At 64.7% G+C, this 23,574-nt stretch overlaps 2 protein-coding genes and 1 long non-coding RNA gene across 3 annotated transcripts in view; 1 reads left to right on the forward strand and 2 right to left on the reverse strand.

Moving 5' to 3' along the window:
* LOC125319243 (chromodomain-helicase-DNA-binding protein 3-like) overlaps window positions 1-23,574 on the reverse strand; it is a gene marked incomplete at its 5' end in the record, with an annotated part of 78,583 nt that overhangs the window by 25,082 nt on the left and 29,927 nt on the right. Inside the window, 11 exon segments of the mRNA XM_048290369.1 lie at window positions 921-1,098; window positions 3,569-3,735; window positions 8,573-8,804; window positions 10,382-10,506; window positions 12,239-12,356; window positions 13,507-13,638; window positions 15,613-15,754; window positions 15,836-16,009; window positions 18,375-18,496; window positions 19,315-19,452; window positions 22,291-22,491. Coding sequence (XP_048146326.1) covers window positions 921-1,098; window positions 3,569-3,735; window positions 8,573-8,804; window positions 10,382-10,506; window positions 12,239-12,356; window positions 13,507-13,638; window positions 15,613-15,754; window positions 15,836-16,009; window positions 18,375-18,496; window positions 19,315-19,452; window positions 22,291-22,491 — 1,729 coding nt within the window.
* Window positions 3,743-7,860, reverse strand: LOC125319244 (keratin-associated protein 16-1-like). Its single transcript, XM_048290370.1, has 3 exons — window positions 6,115-7,860; window positions 4,428-6,074; window positions 3,743-4,378 (listed from the first exon to the last, which is right to left on the reverse strand). Exons 1-3 carry the CDS (start codon window positions 6,975-6,977, stop codon window positions 4,261-4,263), a joined length of 2,628 nt encoding a protein of 875 aa, XP_048146327.1. The 5' UTR covers window positions 6,978-7,860; the 3' UTR covers window positions 3,743-4,260.
* Window positions 21,400-21,954, forward strand: LOC125319253. Its single transcript, XR_007200636.1, has 3 exons — window positions 21,400-21,652; window positions 21,684-21,751; window positions 21,864-21,954. It is a non-coding gene; the product is annotated as an uncharacterized LOC125319253 (long non-coding RNA).

Here is a 23,574-nt window from a genome sequence, read left to right on the forward strand (position 1 = left end):
TCTGCACCAGCTGCTCCCAGCACCATCCCAGCACCATCCCAGTGCCTCCCAGTGTGTCCCAGTCCCATCCCAGTGCCCACCTTGGTCCTCCTGGGCGGCAGCGTTGTGGTTGCCCCGCTTCCAGATGTGCTTGCCCTTGCCCAGGTTTCCTCCCAGCACCATCCCAGTGCCTCCCAGTGTGTCCCAGTCCCTCCCAGCACCATCCCAGTGCCTCCCAGTGACTCCCAGCACCATCCCAGTCCCTCCCAGTGCCCACCTTGGTCCTCCTGGGCGGCAGCATTGTGGTTGCCCCGCTTCCGGATGTGCTTGCCCTTGCCCAGGTTTCCTCCCAGCACCATCCCAGTACCTCCCAGTGCGTCCCAGTCCCTCCCAGTGCCTCCCAGTCTGTCCCAGTCCCTCCCAGTGCCCACCTTGGTCCTCCTGGGCGGCAGCGTTGTGGTTGCCCCGCTTTCGGATGCGCTTGCCCTTGCCCAGGTTTCCTCCCAGCACCATCCCAGTGCCTCCCAGTCCCATCCCAGTGCCCACCTTGGTCCTCCTGGGCAGCAGTGTTGTGGTTGCCCTGCTTTCGGATGCGCTTGCCCTTGCCCAGGTTCTGCACCAGCTGCTCCCAGCACCATCCCAGGACCATCCCAGTGCCTCCCAGTCCCTCCCAGTCCCATCCCAGTGCCCACCTTGGTCCTCCTGGGCAGCGTCGTTGTAGTTGACCTGCTTGCGGACGCGCTTGCCCTTGCCCAGGTTTCCTCCCAGCACCATCCCAGTGCCTCCAGTGCCTCCCAGTTCCATCCCAGTGCCCACCTTGGTCCTCCTGGGCGGCGTCGTTGTAGTTGACCTGCTTGCGGACGCGCTTGCCCTTGCCCAGGTTTCCTCCCAGCACCATCCCAGTGCCTCCCAGTGCCTCCCAGTCCCATCCCAGTGCCCACCTTGGTCCTCCTGGGCGGCGTCGTTGTAGTTGACCTGCTTGCGGACGCGCTTGCCCTTGCCCAGGTTGCGGGCCAGGTCCTCCTGCTGCTGCTCGTAGTGGTGCCGCAGCAGCTTCTCCCAGTAGTCGGGGTCCACGTTCTCCTCCTGCTTGATGATCTCCCGCTCGATCTCCTCGATCTGCCGCACACACAGCGGTCACCCCGCGGTCACCCGAGGGACCCTGCCGGCCTCAGGGGTCACAGCGTCCCCAGCGTCTCCATCATCATCATCATCATCATCATCATCATCATCATCCCACTGTCTCCATCTCCATGGTCCCATCATCCCCATCTTCCTCATCTCCATCATCATCACCACCATCGCCATCATCCCCATCATCCTCATCATCTCCATCTCCACTGTGCCCATCATCCCCATCATCCTCATCTTCATCATCTGCATCATCACCGTCATCATCTCCATGGTCCCATCACCTTCATCTCCACCGTTCCCGTCATCCCCATCATCCTCATCTTCATCATCCTCATCATCTCCATCATCCTCTCCATCTCCATGGTCCCATCATCCCAATCTTCATCGTCTCTCCATCATCATCATCATCTCCATCACCCCATCATCCCCATCTTCATCATCTCTCCATCATCATCATCGTCATCATCATCATCATCATCCTCTCCATGGTCCCATCATCCCCATCATCCTCATCTTCATCATCCTTATCACCCCATCATCTCCATGGTGCCATCACCTTCATCTCCACCATTCCCGTCATCCCCATCATCCTCATCTTCATCATCCCCATCACCCCATCATCCTCATCATCTCCATCATCCTCTCCATCTCCATGGTCCCATCATCCCCATCTTCATCACTTCCATCATCCCATCACCTTCATCTCCATTGTCCCATCATCCCCATCATCTCCATCATCATCATCCTCGCCATCTCCACCATCCCATCATCCCCATCTTCGCCATCTCCATCATCATCATCATCTCCATCTCCACCATCCCCATCATCCCCAACTTCATCATCTCTCCATCATCATCATCTCCATCTCCACTGTTCCCATCATCTCCATCATCATCATCATCATCATCATCATCATCATCGTCATCCTCTCCATGGTCCCATCATCCTCATCTTCATCATCCCCATCACCCCATCATCCTCATCATCTCCATCATCCTCTCCATCTCCATGGTCCCATCATCCCCATCTTCGTCGTCTCTCCATTATCTCCATCATCATCATCCTCTCCATCACCCCATCGTCTCCATCTTCATCATCTCCATCATCCCATCACCTTCCTCTCCATGGTCCCATCATCCCCATCATCTCCATCATCATCATCCTCGCCATCTCCACCATCCCATCATCCCCATCTTCGCCATCTCCATCATCATCATCATCACCATCTCCACCATCCCCATCATCCCCATCTTCATCATCTCTCCATCATCATCATCTCCATCTCCACTGTTCCCATCATCTCCATCATCATCATCATCATCATCATCATCATCATCATCATCGTCATCCTCTCCATGGTCCCATCATCCTCATCTTCATCATCCCCATCACCCCATCATCCTCATCATCTCCATCATCCTCTCCATTTCCACGGTCCCATCATCCCCATCTTCATCATCTCTCCATCATCATCATCTCCATCTCCACTGTTCCCATCATCTCCATCATCATCATCATCATCATCATCATCATCATCGTCATCCTCTCCATGGTCCCATCATCCTCATCTTCATCATCCCCATCACCCCATCATCCTCATCATCTCCATCATCCTCTCCATCTCCATGGTCCCATCATCCCCATCTTCGTCGTCTCTCCATTATCTCCATCATCATCATCCTCTCCATCACCCCATCGTCTCCATCTTCATCATCTCCATCATCCCATCACCTTCCTCTCCATGGTCCCATCATCCCCATCATCTCCATCATCATCATCCTCGCCATCTCCACCATCCCATCATCCCCATCTTCGCCATCTCCATCATCATCATCATCACCATCTCCACCATCCCCATCATCCCCATCTTCATCATCTCTCCATCATCATCATCTCCATCTCCACTGTTCCCATCATCTCCATCATCATCATCATCATCATCATCATCATCATCATCGTCATCCTCTCCATGGTCCCATCATCCTCATCTTCATCATCCCCATCACCCCATCATCTCCATCATCCTCTCCATTTCCACGGTCCCATCATCCCCATCTTCGTCGTCTCTCCATCATCATCATCATCCTCTCCATCTCCATCACCCCACCATCCCCATCTTCATCGTCTCTCCATCACCATCATCACCATCTCCATCTTCATCATCTCCATCATCCTCTCCATCTCCATGGTCCCATCATCCCCATCTTCATCATCTCTCCATTATCTCCACCATCATCATCTCCATCACCCCATCATCTCCATCTTCATCATCTCCATCATCCCATCACCTTCCTCTCCATGATCCCATCATCCCCATCATCTCCATCATCATCATCCTCGCCATCTCCACCATCCCATCATCTCCATCTCCATCCTCTCCAGGGTCTCCAGCTCCATCATCCCTGTGTCCCCACCCACCCCGCTGTCCCCACCCACCCCGCTGTCCCCGCCGCACCTTGTCCTCCTCCCTGACGACGTACTGGGCCACCTTGAAGGAGCTCAGGTACTCGTTCATGTTCTGCACGTCGGCGTCGTCGGTGGCGTCCTGGTTGCGGTCCAGCAGCCGCGCGATGGCCTCGTTGTCGTAGTGGATGACGCTGCTGTCCTCCTCCTTGTTGTCCCCTGCGTGGCCACACCGCGTGACGCGCTGGCACGCGCCCGGACGTGCTGGGACACGCTGGGACGTACTGGGACATGCTGGGACACGCTGGGATGCACTGGGACACACTGGGACGCGCTGGGACGCGCTGGGAGGTACTGGAACGCGCTGGGACACACTGGGACACGCTGGGATGCGCTGGGACGCGCTGGGACGCGCTGGGACACGCTGGGACACGCTGGGATGCGCTGGGACACGCTGGGACGCACTGGGATGCACTGGGACACGCTGGGACACGCTGGGACGCGCTGGGACGCGCTGGGACGCGCTGGGACGCGCTGGGACACACTGGGACACGCTGGGATGCACTGGGACACGCTGGGACACGCTGGGACGCGCTGGGACGCACTGGGACGCGCTGGGACACACTGGGACGCGCTGGGATGCACTGGGACGTGCTGGGATGCACTGGGACGCGCTGGGATGTACTGGGATGCGCTGGGACACACTGGGATGCGCTGGGACACACTGGGACGCACTGGGACACACTAGGATGCACTGGGATGCGCTGGGACACACTGGGACACGCTGGGATGCACTGGGACATGCTGGGATGCGCTGGGATGCACTGGGACGCACTGAGACGCACTGGGACACACTGGGAGGTACTGGGACGCGCTGGGACACAGTGGGACACACTGGGACACGCTGGGACGCACTGGGACACGCTGGGAGGTACTGGGACGCGCTGGGACACAGTGGGACACACTGGGACACGCTGGGACGCACTGGGACACACTGGGAGGTACTGGGACGCGCTGGGACACACTGGGACGCGCTGGGATGCACTGGGATGCGCTGGGATGCACTGGGACGTGCTGGGACATGCAGCCGGACGCTCTCGGACATGGCCGGACGCGTTGGCACGTGCTGGGACGCAACTGGAAGCGCTGGGACACGCTGGGATGCACTGGGACACGCTGGGACACGCTGGCACGTGGCCGGACGCGCTGGGATGCACTGGGACACACTGGGATGCACTGGGACGCACTGGGATGCACTGGGACACGCTGGGACACGCTGGCACGTGGCCGGACGCGCTGGGATGCACTGGGACACACTGGGATGCACTGGGACGCACTGGGATGCACTGGGACACGCTGGGACACGCTGGCACGTGGCCGGACGCGCTGGGATGCACTGGGACACACTGGGATGTGCTGGGACGCGCTGGGACACACTGGGATGTGCTGGGACGTGGCCGGATGCGCTCGGACATAGCCGGATGCGCTGGGACACGCTGGGATGCACTGGGACACACTGGGATGTGCTGGGATGCGCTGGGACATGCTGGGACACACTGGGACACGCTGGGACATGCTGGGATGTGGCCGGACGCGCTCGGACATGGCCGGATGCACTGGGACACGCTGGGATGCACTGGGACACACTGGGATGTGCTGGGATGCGCTGGGACATGCTGGGACACACTGGGACACGCTGGGACATGCTGGGATGTGGCCGGACGCGCTCGGACATGGCCGGATGCACTAGGACACGCTGGGATGCACTGGGACACACTGGGATGTGCTGGGATGCGCTGGGACATGCTGGGACACACTGGGACACGCTGGGACATGCTGGGATGTGGCCGGACGCGCTCGGACATGGCCGGATGCACTGGGACACGCTGGGATGCACTGGGACACACTGGGATGTGCTGGGACGCACTGGGACACAGCCGGACACGCTGGCACGTGGCCGGACGCGCTGGGACATGGTCAGACGTGCTGGGACGCGCTGGGACATGACCAGACATGCTGGGATGCGCTGAGATGCGGCCGGACGCACTGGGACGCACTGGGACGCACTGGGACGCACTGGGACACACTGGGACGTGGCCGGACGCGCTCGGACATGGCCGGATGCGCTGGGACACACTGGGACATGCTGGGACATGCTGGGGTGCACTGGGACATGCTGGGACGCAGCCTGATGCGCTCGGACACGGCCGGACGCGCTGGGGCATGGCTGGATACGCTGGGACACGCTGGGACACACTGGGACACACTGGAATGTGCTGGGACACACTGGGACGTGCTGGGACGTGGCCGGACATGCTCGGACATGCCCGGACGTGCTGGGACACACTGGGATGCGCTCGGACACGGCCGGACGGGCTGGGACACACTGGGACGCGCTGGTACGTGGCCAGACGTGCTGGGACACGGCCAGACATGCTGGGACGCACCGGGACGCACTGGGACGCACTGGGACGCGCTGGGACACCCTGGCATGTGGCCAGATGGGCTGGGACATGGCCAGATGCGCTGGGACACACTGGGACACGGCCGGACACGCTGGGACGCACTGGGACGCACTGGGACATGGCCAGACACGCTCGGACACGCTCGGACACGGCCGGATGTGCTGGCACGTGGCCGGACATTCTGGGACACACTCGGACGCGCTGGGACGCACTGGGACACAGCTGGACACGCTGGGACACGGCCCTGCACCAACACGGCCCTGCACGCTCTGACGCAGCCGGACATGCTGGGACGCGCTGGGACACACTGGGACATGCTGGGACACGGCCCCGCACCAACAGGGACATGCTGGGATGCGCTGGGACACGGCTGGACGCACTGGGACACACTGGAACACACTGGGACGCGCTGGGACACAGCTGGACGTGCTGGGACACGGCCCCGCACCAACAGGGACACGCTGGGACGCACTGGGACACGGCCGGACACAGCCGGATGCACTGGGACACACTGGGACGCACTGGGACATGCTGGGACACGGCCCCGCACCAACAGGGACACGCTGGGACGCGCTGGGACACGGCCGGACACAGCCGGACGCACTGGGACGCACTGGGACGCACTGGGACACACTGGGACACACTGGGACATGCTGGGACACGGCCCCGCACCAACAGGGACATGCTGGGACGCGCTGGGACACGGCCGGACACAGCCGGACGCACTGGGACGCACTGGGACGCACTGGGACGCACTGGGACACACTGGGACACAGCTGGACGTGCTGGGACACGGCCCCGCACCAACAGGGACACGCTGGGACGCGCTGGGACACGGCCGGACACAGCCGGACGCACTGGGACACACTGGGACGCACTGGGACACGCTCGGACGTGCTGGGACACACTGGGACACGCTCGGACACGGCCGGACGCGCTGGGACACGCTGGGACATGGCCGGATGTGCTGGGATGCACTGGGACACACCGGGACATGCTGGGATGCACTGGGACACACTGGGATGTGCTGGGACGCGCTGGGACACGGCCCCGCGCGCTCTGACGCGGCCGGACACGCCAACGCGACGTGGCACGGCTCTGTCACTCCAACGTGGCCCAGCACGGCCCAGTCCAGCCCAGCACGGCCCAGTCCAGCCCAATAGGGCCCAGTCCAGCCCAGTCCAGCCCAGCACAACCCTGTCCAGCCCAGTCCAGCCCAGCATAGCCCAGTCCAGCCCAGACCAGCCCACTCCAATCCAGCACGGCCCAGTCCAGCCCAGCCCAGTCCAGTCCAGCCCAGTCCAGCCCAACAGGGCCCAGTCCAGCCCAGCATGGCCCAGTCCAGCCCAGTCCAGCCCAACAGGGCCCAGTCCAGCCCAGCACGGCCCAGTCCAGCCCAGCATGGCCCAACAAAGCCCAGCAGAGCCCAAATCAGCCCAGCACAGTCCAGTCCAGCCCAGCACGGTCCAACACAGCCCAGTACAGCCCAACATGGCCCAGCAGAGCCCAGCATGGCCCAATACAGCCCAACACAGCCCAGTATAGCCCAGTATGGCCCAGTACAACCCAACACAACCCAACGCAACCCAGTACAACCCAACGTAACCCCGTCCAGCCCAACGCGGCCCAGTCCAACCCAGCACAGCCCAGTTCAACCCAGCATGGCCCAGTCCAGCCCAGTCCAGCCCAACACAGTCCAGTCCAACCCAGCACAGCCCAGTCCAACCCAGCATGGCCCAGTCCAGCCCAGTCCAGCCCTGCACCGCTCAGTTCGGCCCAGTCCAACCCCGCGCAGCCCAGTCCAGCCCACCACAGTCCAGTCCAGCCCAGCACGGTCCAACACAGCCCAGTCCAATCCAGCCCAGCCCAGTCCAGCCCAACACAGTCCCAGTCCAGCCCAGCATGGCTCAGTCCAGCCCAGTCCAGCCCAGTCCAACCCAGCACAGCCCAGTCCAGCCCAGTCCAATCCAGCACAGCCCAGTCCAGCCCAGTCCAGCCCAGCACAGCCCAGCATGGCTCAGTCCAGCCCAGCACAGCCCATCATCATCCTCACCATCTCAGTACAGCCCAGTCCAGCCCAGCACGGCTCAGTCCACCCCAGTCCTGTCCAGCCCAGCCCCGCCCAATCCAACCCAGTCCAGTCCAGCCCAGCCCAGCCCAGCCCAGCTCAGCCTAGCCCAGCCCAGCACAGCCCAGTCCAACTCAGCACAACCCAGTCCAGCTCAGCCCAATCCAGTCCAGTCCAGTCCAACCCAGCACAGCCCAGCCCAGCCCAGTCCAGCCCAGTGCAACTCAGCACAACCCAGTCCAGCCCAGCTCAGCCCAGTCCAGTCCAGCCCAGCCCAGCACAGCCCAGTCCAGCCCAGTGCAACTCAGCACAACCCAGTCCAGCCCAGCTCAGCCCAGTCCAGTCCAGCCCAGCCCAGCACAGCCCAGTCCAGCCCAGTGCAACTCAGCACAACCCAGTCCAGCCCAGCTCAGCCCAGTCCAGTCCAGCCCAGCCCAGCCCAGTCCAGCCCAGTCCAACCCAGCACAACTCAGTCCAGCCCAGCCCAGCCCAGCGCTCCCTGCCCCGTGCCCCCAGGGCTGACCCTCGTTCTCATCCTTGAAGAGCTCCTCGGTGCCGAACTTGAGGATGTCGTCGAGCTCCTGCTTGGACATGGAGCCGGCCTTGGAGCCCAGCCCTGGGCGCACCACCAGGTGCGTCAGCATCATCTTGCGCTTGGCCACCTGCGTGATCCGCTCCTCCACCGAGGCCCGCGTCACGAAGCGGTAAATCATCACCTTGTTGGCCTGGCCGATGCGGTGCGCCCGGCTGAAGGCCTGGGGGGACGGGGATGGGTCAGGGACACCGCGGGGACATCGTGGGGACACCGTGGGGACAGGTCAGGGACACGTCAGGGACACAGGGGGACACCCTGACCGATGCGGTGTGGCCGGCTGAAGGCCTGGGGGGACGGGGATGGGTCAGGGACATGGTGGGGACAGGTCAGGGACATGTCAGGGACATAGGGGGACACCCTGACCGATGCGGTGCGCCTGGCTGAAGGCCTGGGGGGACAGGGACGGGTCAGGGACATCGTGGGGACATCGTGGGGACACGTCAGGGACATGTCAGGGACATAGGGGGACACCCTGGACAATGCAGTGAACCCAGCTGAAGGCCTGGGGACAGCGGGGACGGGTCAGGGACATCGTGGGGACATTGTGGGGACACATCAGGGACACATCAGGTGGGGTGGGGACACCCCAGGGACACGCCAGGTGGGGTGGGGAACACATCAGGGATGTAGGGGGACACCCTGGCCGATGCAGTGAGCCCGGCTGAAGGCCTGGGGACAGTGGGATGGGTCAGGGACACTGCGGGGACATGGTGGGGACAGGTCAGGGACATGTCAGGGACACAGGGGGACACCCTGACCGATGCGGTGTGCCCGGCTGAAGGCCTGGGGACAGCGGGGACGGGTCAGGGACATCGTGGGGACATCGTGGGGACAGGTCAGGGACACAGGGGGACACCCTGACCAATGCGGTGCGCCCGGCTGAAGGCCTGGGGACAGCGGAGGCCAGTCAGGGACATCGTGGGGACATTGTGGGGACAGGTCAGGGACATGTCAGGGACATCGTGGGGACAGGTCAGGTGGGGTGGAGACATGTCAGGGACACGTCAGGGACACCCTGGGGACACTGTGGGGACATCGTGGGGACACGTCAGGGACATGTCAGGGACATAGGGGGACACCCTGACCAATGCGGTGCGCCCGGCTGAAGGCCTGGGGGGACAAGGACACGTCAGGGACATCGTGGGGACATCGTGGGGACACATCAGGGACACGTCAGGGACATAGGGGGACACCCTGACCAATGCGGTGCGCCCGGCTGAAGGCCTGGGGGGACAAGGACACGTCAGGGACATCGTGGGGACACGTCAGGTGGGGAACACATCAGGGACACAGGGGGACACCCTGACCAGTGCAGTGAGCCCGGCTGAAGGCCTGGGGGGACAGGGACGGGTCAGGGACATCGTGGGGACATCGTGGGGACACCGTGGGGACATCCTGGGGACACCACAGGGACTTGGCAGTAGGTGGAGACAGGGAGCTGGGGAGGGCGACACTGGACAGGCGACACTGGCCAGGTGCCAGGGGTCAGGGGGTGACACTGGGGAGGTGACCCTGGGGAGGTGACCCTGGGGAGGTGACCCTGGGGAGGTGACACTGGCCAGGTGCCAGGGGTCAGGGGGGTGACAGTGGACAGGCGACACTGGCCAGGTGCCAGGGGTCAGGGGGTGCCAGTGGCCAGGTGCCAGGGGCAGGTGTGTGCCACTGCACAGGTGACACTGGCCAGGTGCCAGGGGTCAGGGGGTGACACTGGCCAGGTGCCACCGGCCCGGTGCCCACCTGGATGTCGTTGTGAGGGTTCCAGTCCGAGTCGAAGATGACCACGGTGTCGGCCGTCGCCAGGTTGATGCCGAGGCCCCCGGCCCGCGTCGACAGCAGGAAACAGAACTGCTGCGCCCCCGGCGCTGCCCCCCCGGAGTCAGTGCGGGACCCAAAACCCACCAAAATCACCCCAAAAACACCTCCACTGCTGCGCCCCCGGCGCTGCCCCCCCGGAGTCAGTGCGGGACCCAAAACCCACCAAAATCACCCCAAAAACACCCCAAAACCACCCCAAAGCCACCCCAAAACCAGCTGGTGCTGGATCCCCCCAGACACCTGTCCCCGGACACCCTGAATCCCCCCTGGACATCTGGATCTCCCTGTCCCTGTCCCCATCCCCATCCCTGTCCCCATCCCTGTCCCCTGTGTCCCCAGTTTCCCCATTCCTGTCCCCATTCCTGTCCCCATCCCTGTCCCCTGTCCCTGTCCCCCGGTGTCCCTGTTCCCTGTCCCCCGGTGTCCCCTGTCCCTGTCCCCATCCCTGTCCCCTGTCCCTGTCCCCTGTCCCTGTCCCCTGTCCCTGTCCCCATCCCTGTCCCTGTCCCCACCCCTGTCCCTGTCCCCTGTCCCTGTCCCCTGCCCCTGTCCCCCCGTGTCCCTGTCCCTGTCCCCCCGTGTCCCTGTCCCTGTCCCCTGTCCCTGTCCCCTGTCCCTGTCCCCCGTCCCTGTCCCTGTCCCCCCGTGTCCCTGTCCCCTGTCCCCGTCCCTGTCCCTGTCCCCCCGTGTCCCTGTCCCCTGTCCCCCCGTGTCCCTGTCTCCATCCCTGTCCCCTGTCCCTGTCCCCCCCTGTGTCCCTGTCCCTGTCCCCTGTCCCTGTCCCCGTCCCTGTCCCCTGTCCCCATCCCTGTCCCCATCCCTGTCCCTGTCCCTGTCCCCCCGTGTCCCTCTCCCCTGTCCCCTGTCCCTGTCCCCTGTCCCCATCCCCGTCCCTGTCCCCTGTCCCTGTCCCCTGTCCCCCGGTGTCCCTGTCCCTGTCCCCTGTCCCTGTGTCCCTGTCCCTGTCCCCATCCCTGTCCCCTGTCCCCTGTCCCCGTCCCCTGTCCCTGTCCCCTGTCCCTGTCCCCATCCCTGTCCCTGTCCCCCCCTGTGTCCCTGTCCCCATCCCCTGTTCCTGTCCCCATCCCTGTCCCTGTCCCCCCCTGTGTCCCTGTCCCTGTCCCCTGTCCCCTGTCCCCGTCCCCTGTCCCTGTCCCCTGTCCCTGTCCCCTGTCCCTGTCCCCATCCCTGTCCCTGTCCCCCCCGTGTCCCTGTCCCCATCCCCTGTTCCTGTCCCCATCCCTGTCCCTGTCCCCCCCTGTGTCCCTGTCCCTGTCCCCTATCCCTGTCCCCTGTCCCCTGTCCCCGTCCCCTGTCCCCGTCCCCTGTCCCTGTCCCCTGTCCCCATCCCTGTCCCCCCGTGTCCCTGTCCCCTGTCCCCTGTCCCTGTCCCCTGTCCCCATCCCTGTCCCTGTCCCCTGTCCCTGTCCCCTGTCCCTGTCCCCATCCCTGTCCCCTGTCCCCTGTCCCTGTCCCCTGTCCCCATCCCTGTCCCCCCGTGTCCCTGTCCCTGTCCCCTGTCCCTGTCCCCTGTCCCTGTCCCCATCCCTGTCCCCTGTCCCTGTCCCCTATCCCTGTCCCTGTCCCTGTCCCCCCGTGTCCCTGTCCCCTGTCCCCTGTCCCCATCCCTGTCCCTGTCCCCTGTCCCCTGTCCCTGTCCCCATCCCCGTCCCTGTCCCCTGTCCCTGTCCCCTGCCCCCATCCCTGTCCCCTGTCCCCTGTCCCCTGTCCCTGTCCCCGTCCCCTGTCCCCATCCCCGTCCCTGTCCCCTGTCCCTACCGTTGAAGCGGTCGATGGCCTCCTGCCGCAGGGCCCCGGTGATGCCGCCATCGATCCTCTCGTACTTGTAGCCCTCGTAGTCCAGGAAATCCTCCAGCAGGTCCAGCATCTTCGTCATCTGCGGCAACTGGTTACACTGGGAGGGACTGGGAGGGACTGGGAGGGACTGGCAGCCTGTGCTGGGCACACTGGCACTGCTGGCACTGGCACTGGTTAGACTGGGAGGGACTGGGACTGGCACTGGGAAGGACTGGGAGCCTGTGCTGGGCACACTGGCACTGCTGGCACTGGCACTGGTTAGACTGGGAGGAACTGGGACTGGCACTGGGAAGGACTGGGAGCCTGTGCTGGGCACACTGGCACTGCTGGCACTGGTACTGGTTAGACTGGGAGGGACTTGGAGGGATTGGGAGCCTGTGCTGGGCACACTGGCACTGCTGGCACTGGTACTGGTTAGACTGGGAGGGACTGGGAGGGATTGGCAGCCTGTGCTGGGCACACTGAGAGGGACTGGGACTGGCACTGGTTAGACTGGGAGGGACTGGCAGCCTGTACTGGGCACACTGGCACTGCTGGCACTGGCACTGGTTAGACTGGGAGGGACTGGCAGCCTGTGCTGGGCACACTGGGAGGGACTGGGACTGGCACTGGTTAGACTGGGAGAGACTGGGAGGGACTGGGAGCCTGTACTGGGCACACTGGCAGTGGTTCTTGGGGGGTCTGGGGGTATTACTGGGGTGGTTTTGGGGATATTTTGGGATATTTTGGGATATTTTTAGGGTCCCACCAGTGACGACGAGCACGCGGTGCTTCTGGGGATATTTTGGGGGTTTTTGGGGTATTTCAGGGCATTTTTGGGGCGTTTTTGGGGTCCCACCTGGGAGAAGATGAGCACGCAGTGCTTCTGGGGATATTTTGGGGCATTTTTGGGGTTTTTTGGGGTATTTTGGTGGGGTTTGGGGCGTTTTTGGGGTCCCACCTGGCAGAAGATGAGCACACGGTGGTTCTGGGGATATTTTGGGGCATTTTTGGGGTATTTTGGGGTATTTTTGGGGCGGTTTTGGGGCGTTTTTGGGGTCCCACCTGGGACAAGATGAGTACGTGGTGCTTCCGGGGGTATTTTGTGGGTTTTTGGGGCACTTTTGGGGCATTTTTGGGGTCCCACCGGGGTGAAGATGAGCACGTGGTGCTTCTGGGGGTATTTTGGGGCGTTTTTGGGGTTTTTTGGGGGTATTTTGGGGGTTTTTGGGGCGTTTTTGGGGTCCCACCTGGGAGAAGATGAGCACGCGGTGGTTCTGCTCCTTCAGCTTCCTCAGCATCTTCTGCAGCAGCAGCAGCTTCCCCGAGGCCTTGATCAGGGCCCCGCCCTCGTAGGCGCCGCTCGGCAGCTTCGGGGACTCCTGGGGACGCCCAGGGGCCGTCACCGGCAGGGACCCGCGGGGACCCCGTGCGTCCCCCCCCCGCCGCCACCCGCCACGTCCCACGCTCCTCCAGCCACGTCCCCGTGTCCATTCCGTGTCCCTCTGTCCATTCTGTGTCCCTCTGTCCCTTCCGTGTCCCCATGTCCATTCCGTGTCCCTCTGTCCCTTCCGTGTCCCCATGTCCCACCCTGTCCCCCCCGTCCGATCCCGTCCCCGTGTCCCTCCATCTTCTCCGTGTCCCCACGTGCCACCACGTGCTCCACCCCACGTCCCTCTGTCCCTGCCATGTCCCTCCATGTCCCCTCCCTGTCCCCATGTCCCCCACCCCTCTGACCCTCTCCATGTCCCTCCATGTCCCCTCCCTGTCCCCTTGTCCTTCCCTGTCCCCATGTCCCTCCATGTCCCCATGTCCCCCACCCCTCTGACCCTCCCATGTCCCTCCGTGTCCCCTCCCTGTCCCCTTGTCCTTCCCTGTCCCCATGTCCCTCCATGTCCCCATGTCCCCCACCCCTCCGACCCTCCCATGTCCCTCCGTGTCCCCTCCATGTCCCCGTGTCCTTCCACGTCCCCTCCATGTCTCCTCCATATCCCCACGTCCCACATCCTTCTAACCCTCCCATGTCCCTCCATGTCCCCTCCCTGTCCCCATGTCCCACACCCCTCTGACCCTCCCATGTCCCTCCATGTCCCTCCGTGTCCCTCCGTGTCCCCACATCCCAGAACCCTCTGACCCTCCCATGTCCCGTCCACGTCCCCCACCCCTCTGACTGTCCCATGTCCCTCCATGTCCTCTCCACGTCCCCGTTTCCCTCCCTGTCCCCACGTCCCACACCCCTCTGACCCTCTCATGTCCCTCCATGTCCTCTCCCTGTCCCCACGTCCCACACCCCTCTGACCCTCTCATGTCCCTCCATGTCCTCTCCCTGTCCCCACGTCCCACACCCCTCTGACCCTCTCATGTCCCTCCATGTCCTCTTCCTCTCTCCACATCCCCTCCATGTCCTCATGTCCCCTCCATGTCCCCGTGTCCCTCCCATGTCCCCAATGTCCCTCCCTGTCCCCATGTCCCACATCTCTCTCACCCTCCCATGTCCCCAATGTCCCTCCCTGTCCCCATGTCCCACATCTCTCTCACCCTCCCATGTCCCCAATGTCCCTCCCTGTCCCCATGTCCCACATCTCTCTCACCCTCCCATGTCCCTCCATGTCCTCTCCCTGTCCCCACATCCCCTCCATGTCCCTCCGGCCCCTCCCTGTCCCCATGTCCCTCCCTGTCCCCGTGTCCCTCAACCCTCTGACCCTTCCATGTCCCTCCCTGTCCCCACGTCCCCTCCATGTCCCCATGTCCCACATCTCTCTCACCTTCCCATGTCCCCTCCCTGTCCCCATGTCCCAGAACCCTCTGACCCTTCCATGTCCCCTCCATGTCCCCATGTCCCCACATCTCTCTCACCCTCCGATGTCCTTCCATATCCCCTCCGTGTCCCTCCATGTCCCACACCCCTCTGACCCTCCAATGTCCCTCCATGTCCTCTCCCTGACCCCCTGTTCCCTCCATGCCCCCATGTCCCAGAACCCTCCGACCCTTCCATGTCCCTCCATGTCCTCTCCATCCCCCTCATGTCCCCACATCCCCTCCACGTCCCCATGTCCTTCCATGTCCCCCACCCCACATCCCCTCCGCCTCCCCACGTCCCCTCCCTGTCCCCACATCCCTCCCTGTCCCCAGGTCCCCTCCCTGTCCCCACATCCCTCCCTGTCCCCATGTCCCACACCCCTCTGACCCTCTCATGTCCCCATGTCCCTCCCTGTCCCCACATCCCACACCCCTCTAACCCTCCCACACCCCCACGCCCCCTCCCCATCCCCATATCCCAAACCCCTCTACCCCCCCAAAACTCCCCCAACACCCCCGAGCCCCGCCGGCCTCCCCGGTGTCGCCGTGTCCCCCACCATGGCGGCCACGGGGAACAGGTAGGGGTGGTTGCAGCACTTCTTGAGGTCCATCATGATGTTGAGCAGCGACACCTGGTTCCCCCCGCCCCGCGAGTTCAGCGCCTCGAAGTTGCGCGTCAGGATGTACTTGTAGTACTTCCTGCGGGGACAGCGGTGGCACCGGCGGCTCTGGGGACAGCCGGCGGGGCGGGGGACACCCCCGGAGGGGACACGGGCCTACTTCTGCATGGGGCTGAGCTCCACGCGCACGATCAGCTCGGTCTTGGCCGGCATGTTCTTGAAGACGTCGGCCTTGAGGCGCCGCAGCATGTGGGGGCCCAGCAGGTCGTGCAGCTTCTTGATCTGGTCCTCCTTGGAGATGTCGGCGAACTCCTCCAGGAAGCCCTCCAGGTTGCTGGGGGATGGTGGGGACACGGTGAGCTTGGGGACACGGGGATGTGGTGGGGCTGGAGGGGACACGGGGACGTGGAGGGGTTGGAGGGATGTGGAGGGGACACGGGGACGTGGAGGGGACATGGGGACATGGTGGGAGTTGGAGGGACGTGGAGGGGACACAGGGACGTGGAGGGGTTGGAGGGATGTGGAGGGGACACGGGGACGTGGAGGGGACATGGGGACATGGTGGGAGTTGGAGGGATGTGGAGGGGACACGGGGACGTGGAGGGGACATGGGGACATGGTGGGAGTTGGAGGGACGTGGAAGGGGTGGGGGCATGTGGAGGGGACATGGAGGGACATGGAGGGGACATGGGGACATGAAGGGGCCGGAGGGACGTGGAGGGGGCACAGGAACCCCTGCAGGTTGCTGGGGGACGGCGGGGACACGGTGAGCTTGGGGACACGGGGACACGGAGGGGCGTGGAGGGGACATGGGGGGGTTGGAGGGACGTGGAGGGGCTGGAGGGACACGGAGGGGACACGGGGACGTGGTGGGACATGGAGGGATGTGGAGGGGACATGGGGACATGGTGGGAGTTGGAGGGACATGGAAGGGGTTGGAGGGATGTCGGACACAGGGACATGATGGGACATGGGGACATGGAGGGGTTGGGGGCATGTGGAGAGGACATGGGGACATGGAGGGGACATGGTGGGACATGGAGGGGCCGGAGGGACGTGGAGGGGACACAGGAAGCCCTGCAGGTTGCTGGGGGACAGGGGGGACACGGTGAGCTTGGGGACACAGGGACATGGAGGGGACATGGGGGGGTTGGAGGGACATGGAGGGGACACGGGGACATGGTGGGACATGGTGGGACACGGAGGGGACACGGAGGGGACACGGGGACATGGAGGGACATGGTGGGACATGCAAGGGACAAGGGGACATGGAGGGGCTGGAGGGATGTAGAGGGGACACGGGGACGTGGTGGGACATGGAGGGACGTGGAGGGGACATGGGGACATGGAGGGGACGTGGAGGGGACATGGGGACATGGAGGGGCCGGAGGGACGTGGAGGGGACACAGGAAGCCCTGCAGGTTGCTGGGGACGGCGGGGACACGGTGAGCTTGGGGACACGGGGATGTGGTGGGGCGTGGAGGGACCCAGGGGACAGGAGAGGACAGGAGGGGACAGAGGGGACACAGGAGATGACACAGGGGACACAGGTGACAGAGGTGACACGGGGACGCACTTGAAGCGCTCGGGCGTGAGGAAGTTGAGCAGGAGGGGACACAGGTGACAGGAGGTGACACAGGGGACACAGGTGACACACAGGTGACACACAGGTGACACAGGGGACACAGGTGACAGAGGTGACACGGGGACGCACTTGAAGCGCTCGGGCGTGAGGAAGTTGAGCAGGAGGGGACACGGGACAGGAGGTGACAGAGGTGACACACAGAGGTGACACAGAGGTGACACAGAGGTGACACAGAGGTGACACACAGAGGTGACAGAGGTGACACACAGGTGACAGAGGTGACACACAAGTGACACAGGTGACACAGGGGACAGGAGGTGACACACAGGTGACACAGGGGACACACAGAGGTGACACAGAGGTGACACAGGTGACACAGAGGTGACACACAGAGGTGACAGAGGTGACACACAGGTGACACAGGTGACACACAGGTGACAGAGGTGACACGGGACAGGAGGTGACACAGGTGACACACAGGTGACACACAGAGGTGACAGAGGTGACACACAGGTGACACAGGTGACACACAGGTGACACACAGGTGACAGAGGTGACACAGGGGACAGGAGGTGACACAGGTGACACACAGGTGACACACAGAGGTGACAGAGGTGACACACAGGTGACACAGGTGACACACAGGTGACACACAGGTGACAGAGGTGACACAGGGGACACACAGAGGTGACACAGAGGTGACACAGGTGACACACAGAGGTGACAGAGGTGACACACAGGTGACACAGGTGACACACAGGTGACACACAGGTGACAGAGGTGACACAGGGGACAGGAGGTGACACAGGTGACACACAGGTGACACACAGGTGACACAGGAAACAGGAGGTGACACACAGGTGACACACAGGTGACACAGGTGACACAGGGGACAGGAGGTGACACACAGGTGACACACACAGGTGACAGAGGTGACAGAGGTGACACAGGTGACACACAGGGGATGCACTTGAAGCGCTCGGGCGTGAGGAAGTTGAGCAGGAGGGAACACAGGGGACACACAGAGGTGACACACAGGTGACACACAGAGGTGACAGGTGACACAGGTGACAGGTGACACACAGGTGACACAGGTGACACACAGGGGACGCACTTGAAGCGCTCGGGCGTGAGGAAGTTGAGCAGGTGGAACAGCTCCTCCAGGTTGTTCTGCAGCGGCGTCCCCGTCAGCAGCAGCTTGTGCTCGATCTTGTACCCGTTCAGCACCCGGAAAAACTGCGGCCAACAGCCCGTGGGCCCCCGAGCCCGACACGGACCCCCGGAGCCAGCCCAGGGACCCCCGGAGCCCGACACGGACCCCCGGAGCCATCCCAGGGACCCCCGGAGCCAGCCCAGGGACCCCAAACCCACCAGGGACCCCCGGAGCTAGCCCAGGGACCCTCCCGAGCCAGCCCAGGGACCCCCGGAGCCAGCCCAGGGACCCCCCCTGAGCCACCCCAGGGACCCCCCCTGAGCCAGCCCAGGGACCCCCGGAACCAGCCCAGGGACCCAAACCCACCAGGGACCCCTCCCTGAGCCAACCCAGGGACCCCAAACCCACCAGGGACCCCCTGAGCCACCCCAGGGACCCCTGAGCCCGACACAGACCCCCGGAGCCATCCCAGGGACCCCCGGAGCCAGCCCAGGGACCCCCCCCTGAGCCACCCCAGGGACCCCAAACCCACCAGGGACCCCCTGATACCATCCTATGGACCCCAAACCCACCAAGGACCCCCCAATCCTCCCCTCAGACCCCAAATCCACCTGAGACACCCCTGATCCCCACCCAGGGCACCCCAAAACTGGGGAGAGAGACGCCCCTGATCCTCCCCCATGAACCCCCAAATCCATCCCCAGGGCACCCTCGCACCCCCCCACCCACCTCCCCAGGTTTTGGGGTGCCCCCTACACCCATGCCCGGGTTTTGGGGTGCCCCCCTGACCTCGAGCTGGTTGTTTTTGAGGCCCTGAGCCTCGCCCATAATCCCGGGGTGCCCCTCACCCCCACGCCCCGCGTTTTGGGGTGCCCCTCGGGGTTTTGGGGTGCCCGCTGACCTTGGACTGGTTGTTCTTGAGGCGGTGGGCCTCGTCCACCACGAGGCAGGCCCAGCGGATGGAGCCCAGCGCGGCCTGGTCGATGGTGATGAGCTCGTAGGACGTGAGCAGCACGTGGAACTTCACCTGCGCCTCGCGCTGCCGCCAGCGCCGGCCACGGTCAGCGGGGAGCGGCCGGAGCGCCGGCCGGAGCCCCAAAACCCGGCACAGCCCCGGCCGGAGCCCCAAAACCCGACAGAGCCCCGGCCGGAGCCCCAAAACCCAAGAGAGCGCCGACCGGAACCCCAAAACCCGACAGAGCCCCGGCCGGAGCCCCAAAACCCAAGAGAGCGCCGACCGGAACCCCAAAACCCGGCACAGCCCCGGCCGGAACCCCAAAACCCGGCACAGCCCTGGCCAGAGTCCCAAAACCCAAGAGAGCGCCGACCGGAACCCCAAAACCCGGCACAGCCCCCAACCAGAACCCCAAAACCCAGCACAGCCCCAAAACCCGGCACAGCCCCCGGCCGGAACCCCAAAACACAGCAGAACCCCAAAACCTGGCACAGCCTCACCCAGAACCCCAAAACCCGGCACAGCCCTGGCCAGAACCCCAAAACTCGGCACAGCCCCCGGCTGGAGCCCCAAAATCCAGCACAGCCCCGGCCAGAGCCCCAAAACCCGGCACAGCCTCACCCAGAACCCCAAAACCCGGCACAGCCCCCAGCCAGAGCCCCAAAACCCGGCACAACCCTAAAACCCAGAGCCCCAAAACCCAGCAGAACCCCAAAACCCAACAGAGCCCCAAAACCCGGCACAGCCCCCGGCCAGAGCCCCAAAACCCAACAGAGCCCTGGCCAGAACCCCAAAACCCGGCACAGCCCTGGCTGGAGCCCCAAAACCCGGCACAGCCCCGGCCAGAGCCCCAAAACCCGGCACAGCCCTGGCTGGAGCCCCAAAACCCAGCACAGCCCTGGCCAGAACCCCAAAACCCAGCACAGCCCCAAAACCCGGCACAGCCCCCGGCTGGAGCCCCAAAACACAGCAGAGACCCCAAAACCCAGCACAGCCCCAAAACCCGGCACAGCCTCACCCAGAACCCCAAAACGCAGCAGAGCCCCCGGCCGGAGCCCCAAAACCCGGCACAGCCTCACTCAGAGCCCCAAAACCCAGCAGAGACCCCAAAACCTGGCACAGCCCCCAGCCAGAGCCCCAAAACCTGGCAGAGCCTCACCCAGAACCCCAAAACCCGGCACAGCCCCAAAACCCGGCAGAGTCCCCAGCCAGAGAGCCCCAAAACCTGGCCGGAGCCCCAAAACCTGGCAGAGCCTCACCCAGAACCCCAAAACCCAGCACAGCCCCCGGCCAGAGCCACAAAACCCAGCAGAGACCCCAAAACCCAGCAGAGCCTCCAGCTGGAGCCCCAAAACCCGGCAGAACCCCAAAACCTGGCAGAGCCTCACCCGGAACCCCAAAACCTGGCACAGCCCCAAAACCCGGCACAGCCTCACTGGAACCCCAAAACCCGGCAGAACCCCAAAACTCAGCCAGAACCTCACCCAGAGCCCCAAAACCCAGAAGAACCCCAAAACCTGGAGCCCCAAAATCCCCCAGAACCCCACGCGTCACCCCAAAGAGCCCACGGTGTCCTGGTGCCACCTCCTGTCCCCAAAGAGCCCCAGGTGTCCCTCCCTGACCCCTAATGGGACCCAGGTGTCCTGGTGCCACCCCAAAGGGACCCAGGTGTCTGGGTGCCACCTCCTGTCCCCAAAGGGACCCAGGTGTCTGGGTGCCACCCCGCTGTCCCTGTCCCCCAGGTGTCCAAGTGCCACCCTGCTGTCCCCAAAGAGCCCCGGGTGTCCCGGTGCCACCCCATTGTCCCCCTGTCCCCCAGGTGTCCTGGTGCCACCCTAAAGAGCCCCAGGTGTCCCTCCCTGACCCTTAATAGGACCCAGGTGTCCTGGTGCCACCCCAAAGGACAGGTGTCCTGGTGCCACCCCACTGTCCCCCTGTCCCCCAGGTGTCCTGGTGCCACCCCATTGTCCCCATACCCCAGGTGTCCTGGTGCCACCCCGCTGTCCCCCAGGTGTCCTGGTACCACCCCGCTGTCCCCTGTCCCCCCGGTGTCCTGGTGCCACCCTGCTGTCCCCAAAGAGCCCCGGGTGTCCTGGTGCCACCCCAAAGAGCCCATGGTGTCTGAGTGCCACCCTAAGGGCATCCAGGTGTCCAGGTGCCACCCCCTTGACCCCAGTGGACCCAGATGTCCTTCCCTGATTCCCTAAAAAGCCCCAGGTGTCCTGTGCCACCCTAAAGAGCCCACGGTGTCCGAGTGCCACCTCCTGTCCCCAAAGGGACCCAGGTGTCCCTCCCTGACCCCTAATGGGACCCAGGTGTCCTGGTGCCACCCCAAAGGGACCCAGGTGTCTGGGTGCCACCTCCTGTCCCCAAAGGGACCCAGGTGTCTGGGTGCTACGCCGCTGTCCCTGTCCCCCAGGTGTCCCGGTGCCACCCCGCTGTCCCCCTGTCCCCCAGGTGTCCCGGTGCCACCCCATTGTCCCCCCGTCCCCCAGGTGTCCTGGTGCCACCCTAAAGAGCCCCAGGTGTCCCTCCCTGACCCTTAATAGGACCCAGGTGTCCTGGTACCACCCCAAAGAGCCCCAGGTGTCCTGGTACCACCCCGCTGTCCCCCTGTCCCCCTGGTGTCCTGGTGCCACCCCATTGTCCCGGTGCCACCCCCGCTGTCCCCATCCCCCAGGTGTCCTGGTGCCACCCCCCTGTCCCCATCCCCCAGGTGTCCCGGTGCCACTCCGCTGTCCCCCTGTCCCCCAGGTGTCCCGGTGCCACCCCGCTGTCCCCCAGGTGTCCCGGTGCCACCCCCCCTGTCCCCCAGGTGTCCCGGTGCCACCCCATTGTCCCCGTCCCCCAGGTGTCCCGGTGCCACCCCCCTGTCCCCCCAGGTGTCCCGGTGCCACCCCCGCTGTCCCCTGCCCTGCCCACCTTCATCTTGAAGGCCTTCTTGCCGCCCTTCATGGCGTTGTCGTCGAAGGAGAACTCGTTCTCGCGGATGATGGCGCGGCTGTCCTTGTCCCCGGTGTAGGTGACCACGTAGAAGGCCGGGGCCCACATCTGGAACTCGCGCTCCCAGTTGATGATGGTGGAGAGCGGGGCGCTGACGAGGAACGGGCCCTTGGTGTGGCCCTGGGGGGACAGCGCGTCACAGGGGGACACGGGGACGGGCCTGGGGGACACGGGGACGGCCCTGGGGTGGCCCTGGGGGACACGGGGACGGCCCTGGGGTGGCCCTGGAGTGGCCCCTGGGGACACGGGGACGGCCCTGGGGGACACGGGGACGGCCCTGGGGTGGCCCTGGGGGACACGGGGACGGGCCTGGGGGACACGGGGACGGGCCTGGGGTGGCCCCTGGGGACACGGGGATGGCCCTGGAGTGGCCCCTGGGGACACGGGGACGGGCCTGGGGTGGCCCTGGGGTGGCCCCTGGGGACACGGGGACGGCCCTGGGGTGGCCCTGGGGGACAGGGGGATGGGCCTGGGGTGGCCCCTGGGGGACACAGAGATGGCCCTGGGGGACAGCGCGTCACAGGGGGACACGGGGACGGGCCTGGGGGACACGGGGACGGCCCTGGGGTGGCCCTTGGGGACAGCACGTCACAGGGGGACACGGGGACGGGCCTGGGGGACACGGGGACGGCCCTGGGGTGGCCCTTGGGGACAGCACGTCACAGGGGGACACGGGGACGGGCCTGGGGGACACGGGGACGGCCCTGGGGTGGCCCTTGGGGACAGCACGTCACAGGGGGACACGGGGACGGGCCTGGGGGACACGGGGACGGCCCTGGGGTGGCCCTTGGGGACAGCACGTCACAGGGGGACACGGGGACGGGCCTGGGAGACACGGGGACGGCCCTGGGGTGGCCCTTGGGGACAGCACGTCACAGGGGGACACGGGGACGGGCCTGGGGGACACGGGGACGGCCCTGGGGTGGCCCTCAGGCACACTGTGTCACACGGGGACGGGCCCCAGGGTGGCCCTGGGGGACATGGTGGCCCTGGGGGACACGGGGACGGCCCTGGGGTGGCCCCTGGGGACACGGGGATGGCCCTGGGGTGGCCCTGGGGGACACGGGAACGGGCCTGGGGTGGCCCTGGGGGACATGGAGATGGCCCTGGGGGACAGCGCGTCACAGGGGGACATGGTGGCCCTGGGGTGGCCCTGGGGGACACGGGGACAGGCCCTGGGGTGGCCCTGGGGGACAGGGGGAC

Source organism: Corvus hawaiiensis, chromosome 38 (genome assembly GCF_020740725.1).
Source record: "Corvus hawaiiensis isolate bCorHaw1 chromosome 38, bCorHaw1.pri.cur, whole genome shotgun sequence".
NCBI classification, from domain to species: Eukaryota; Metazoa; Chordata; class Aves; order Passeriformes; family Corvidae; genus Corvus; species Corvus hawaiiensis.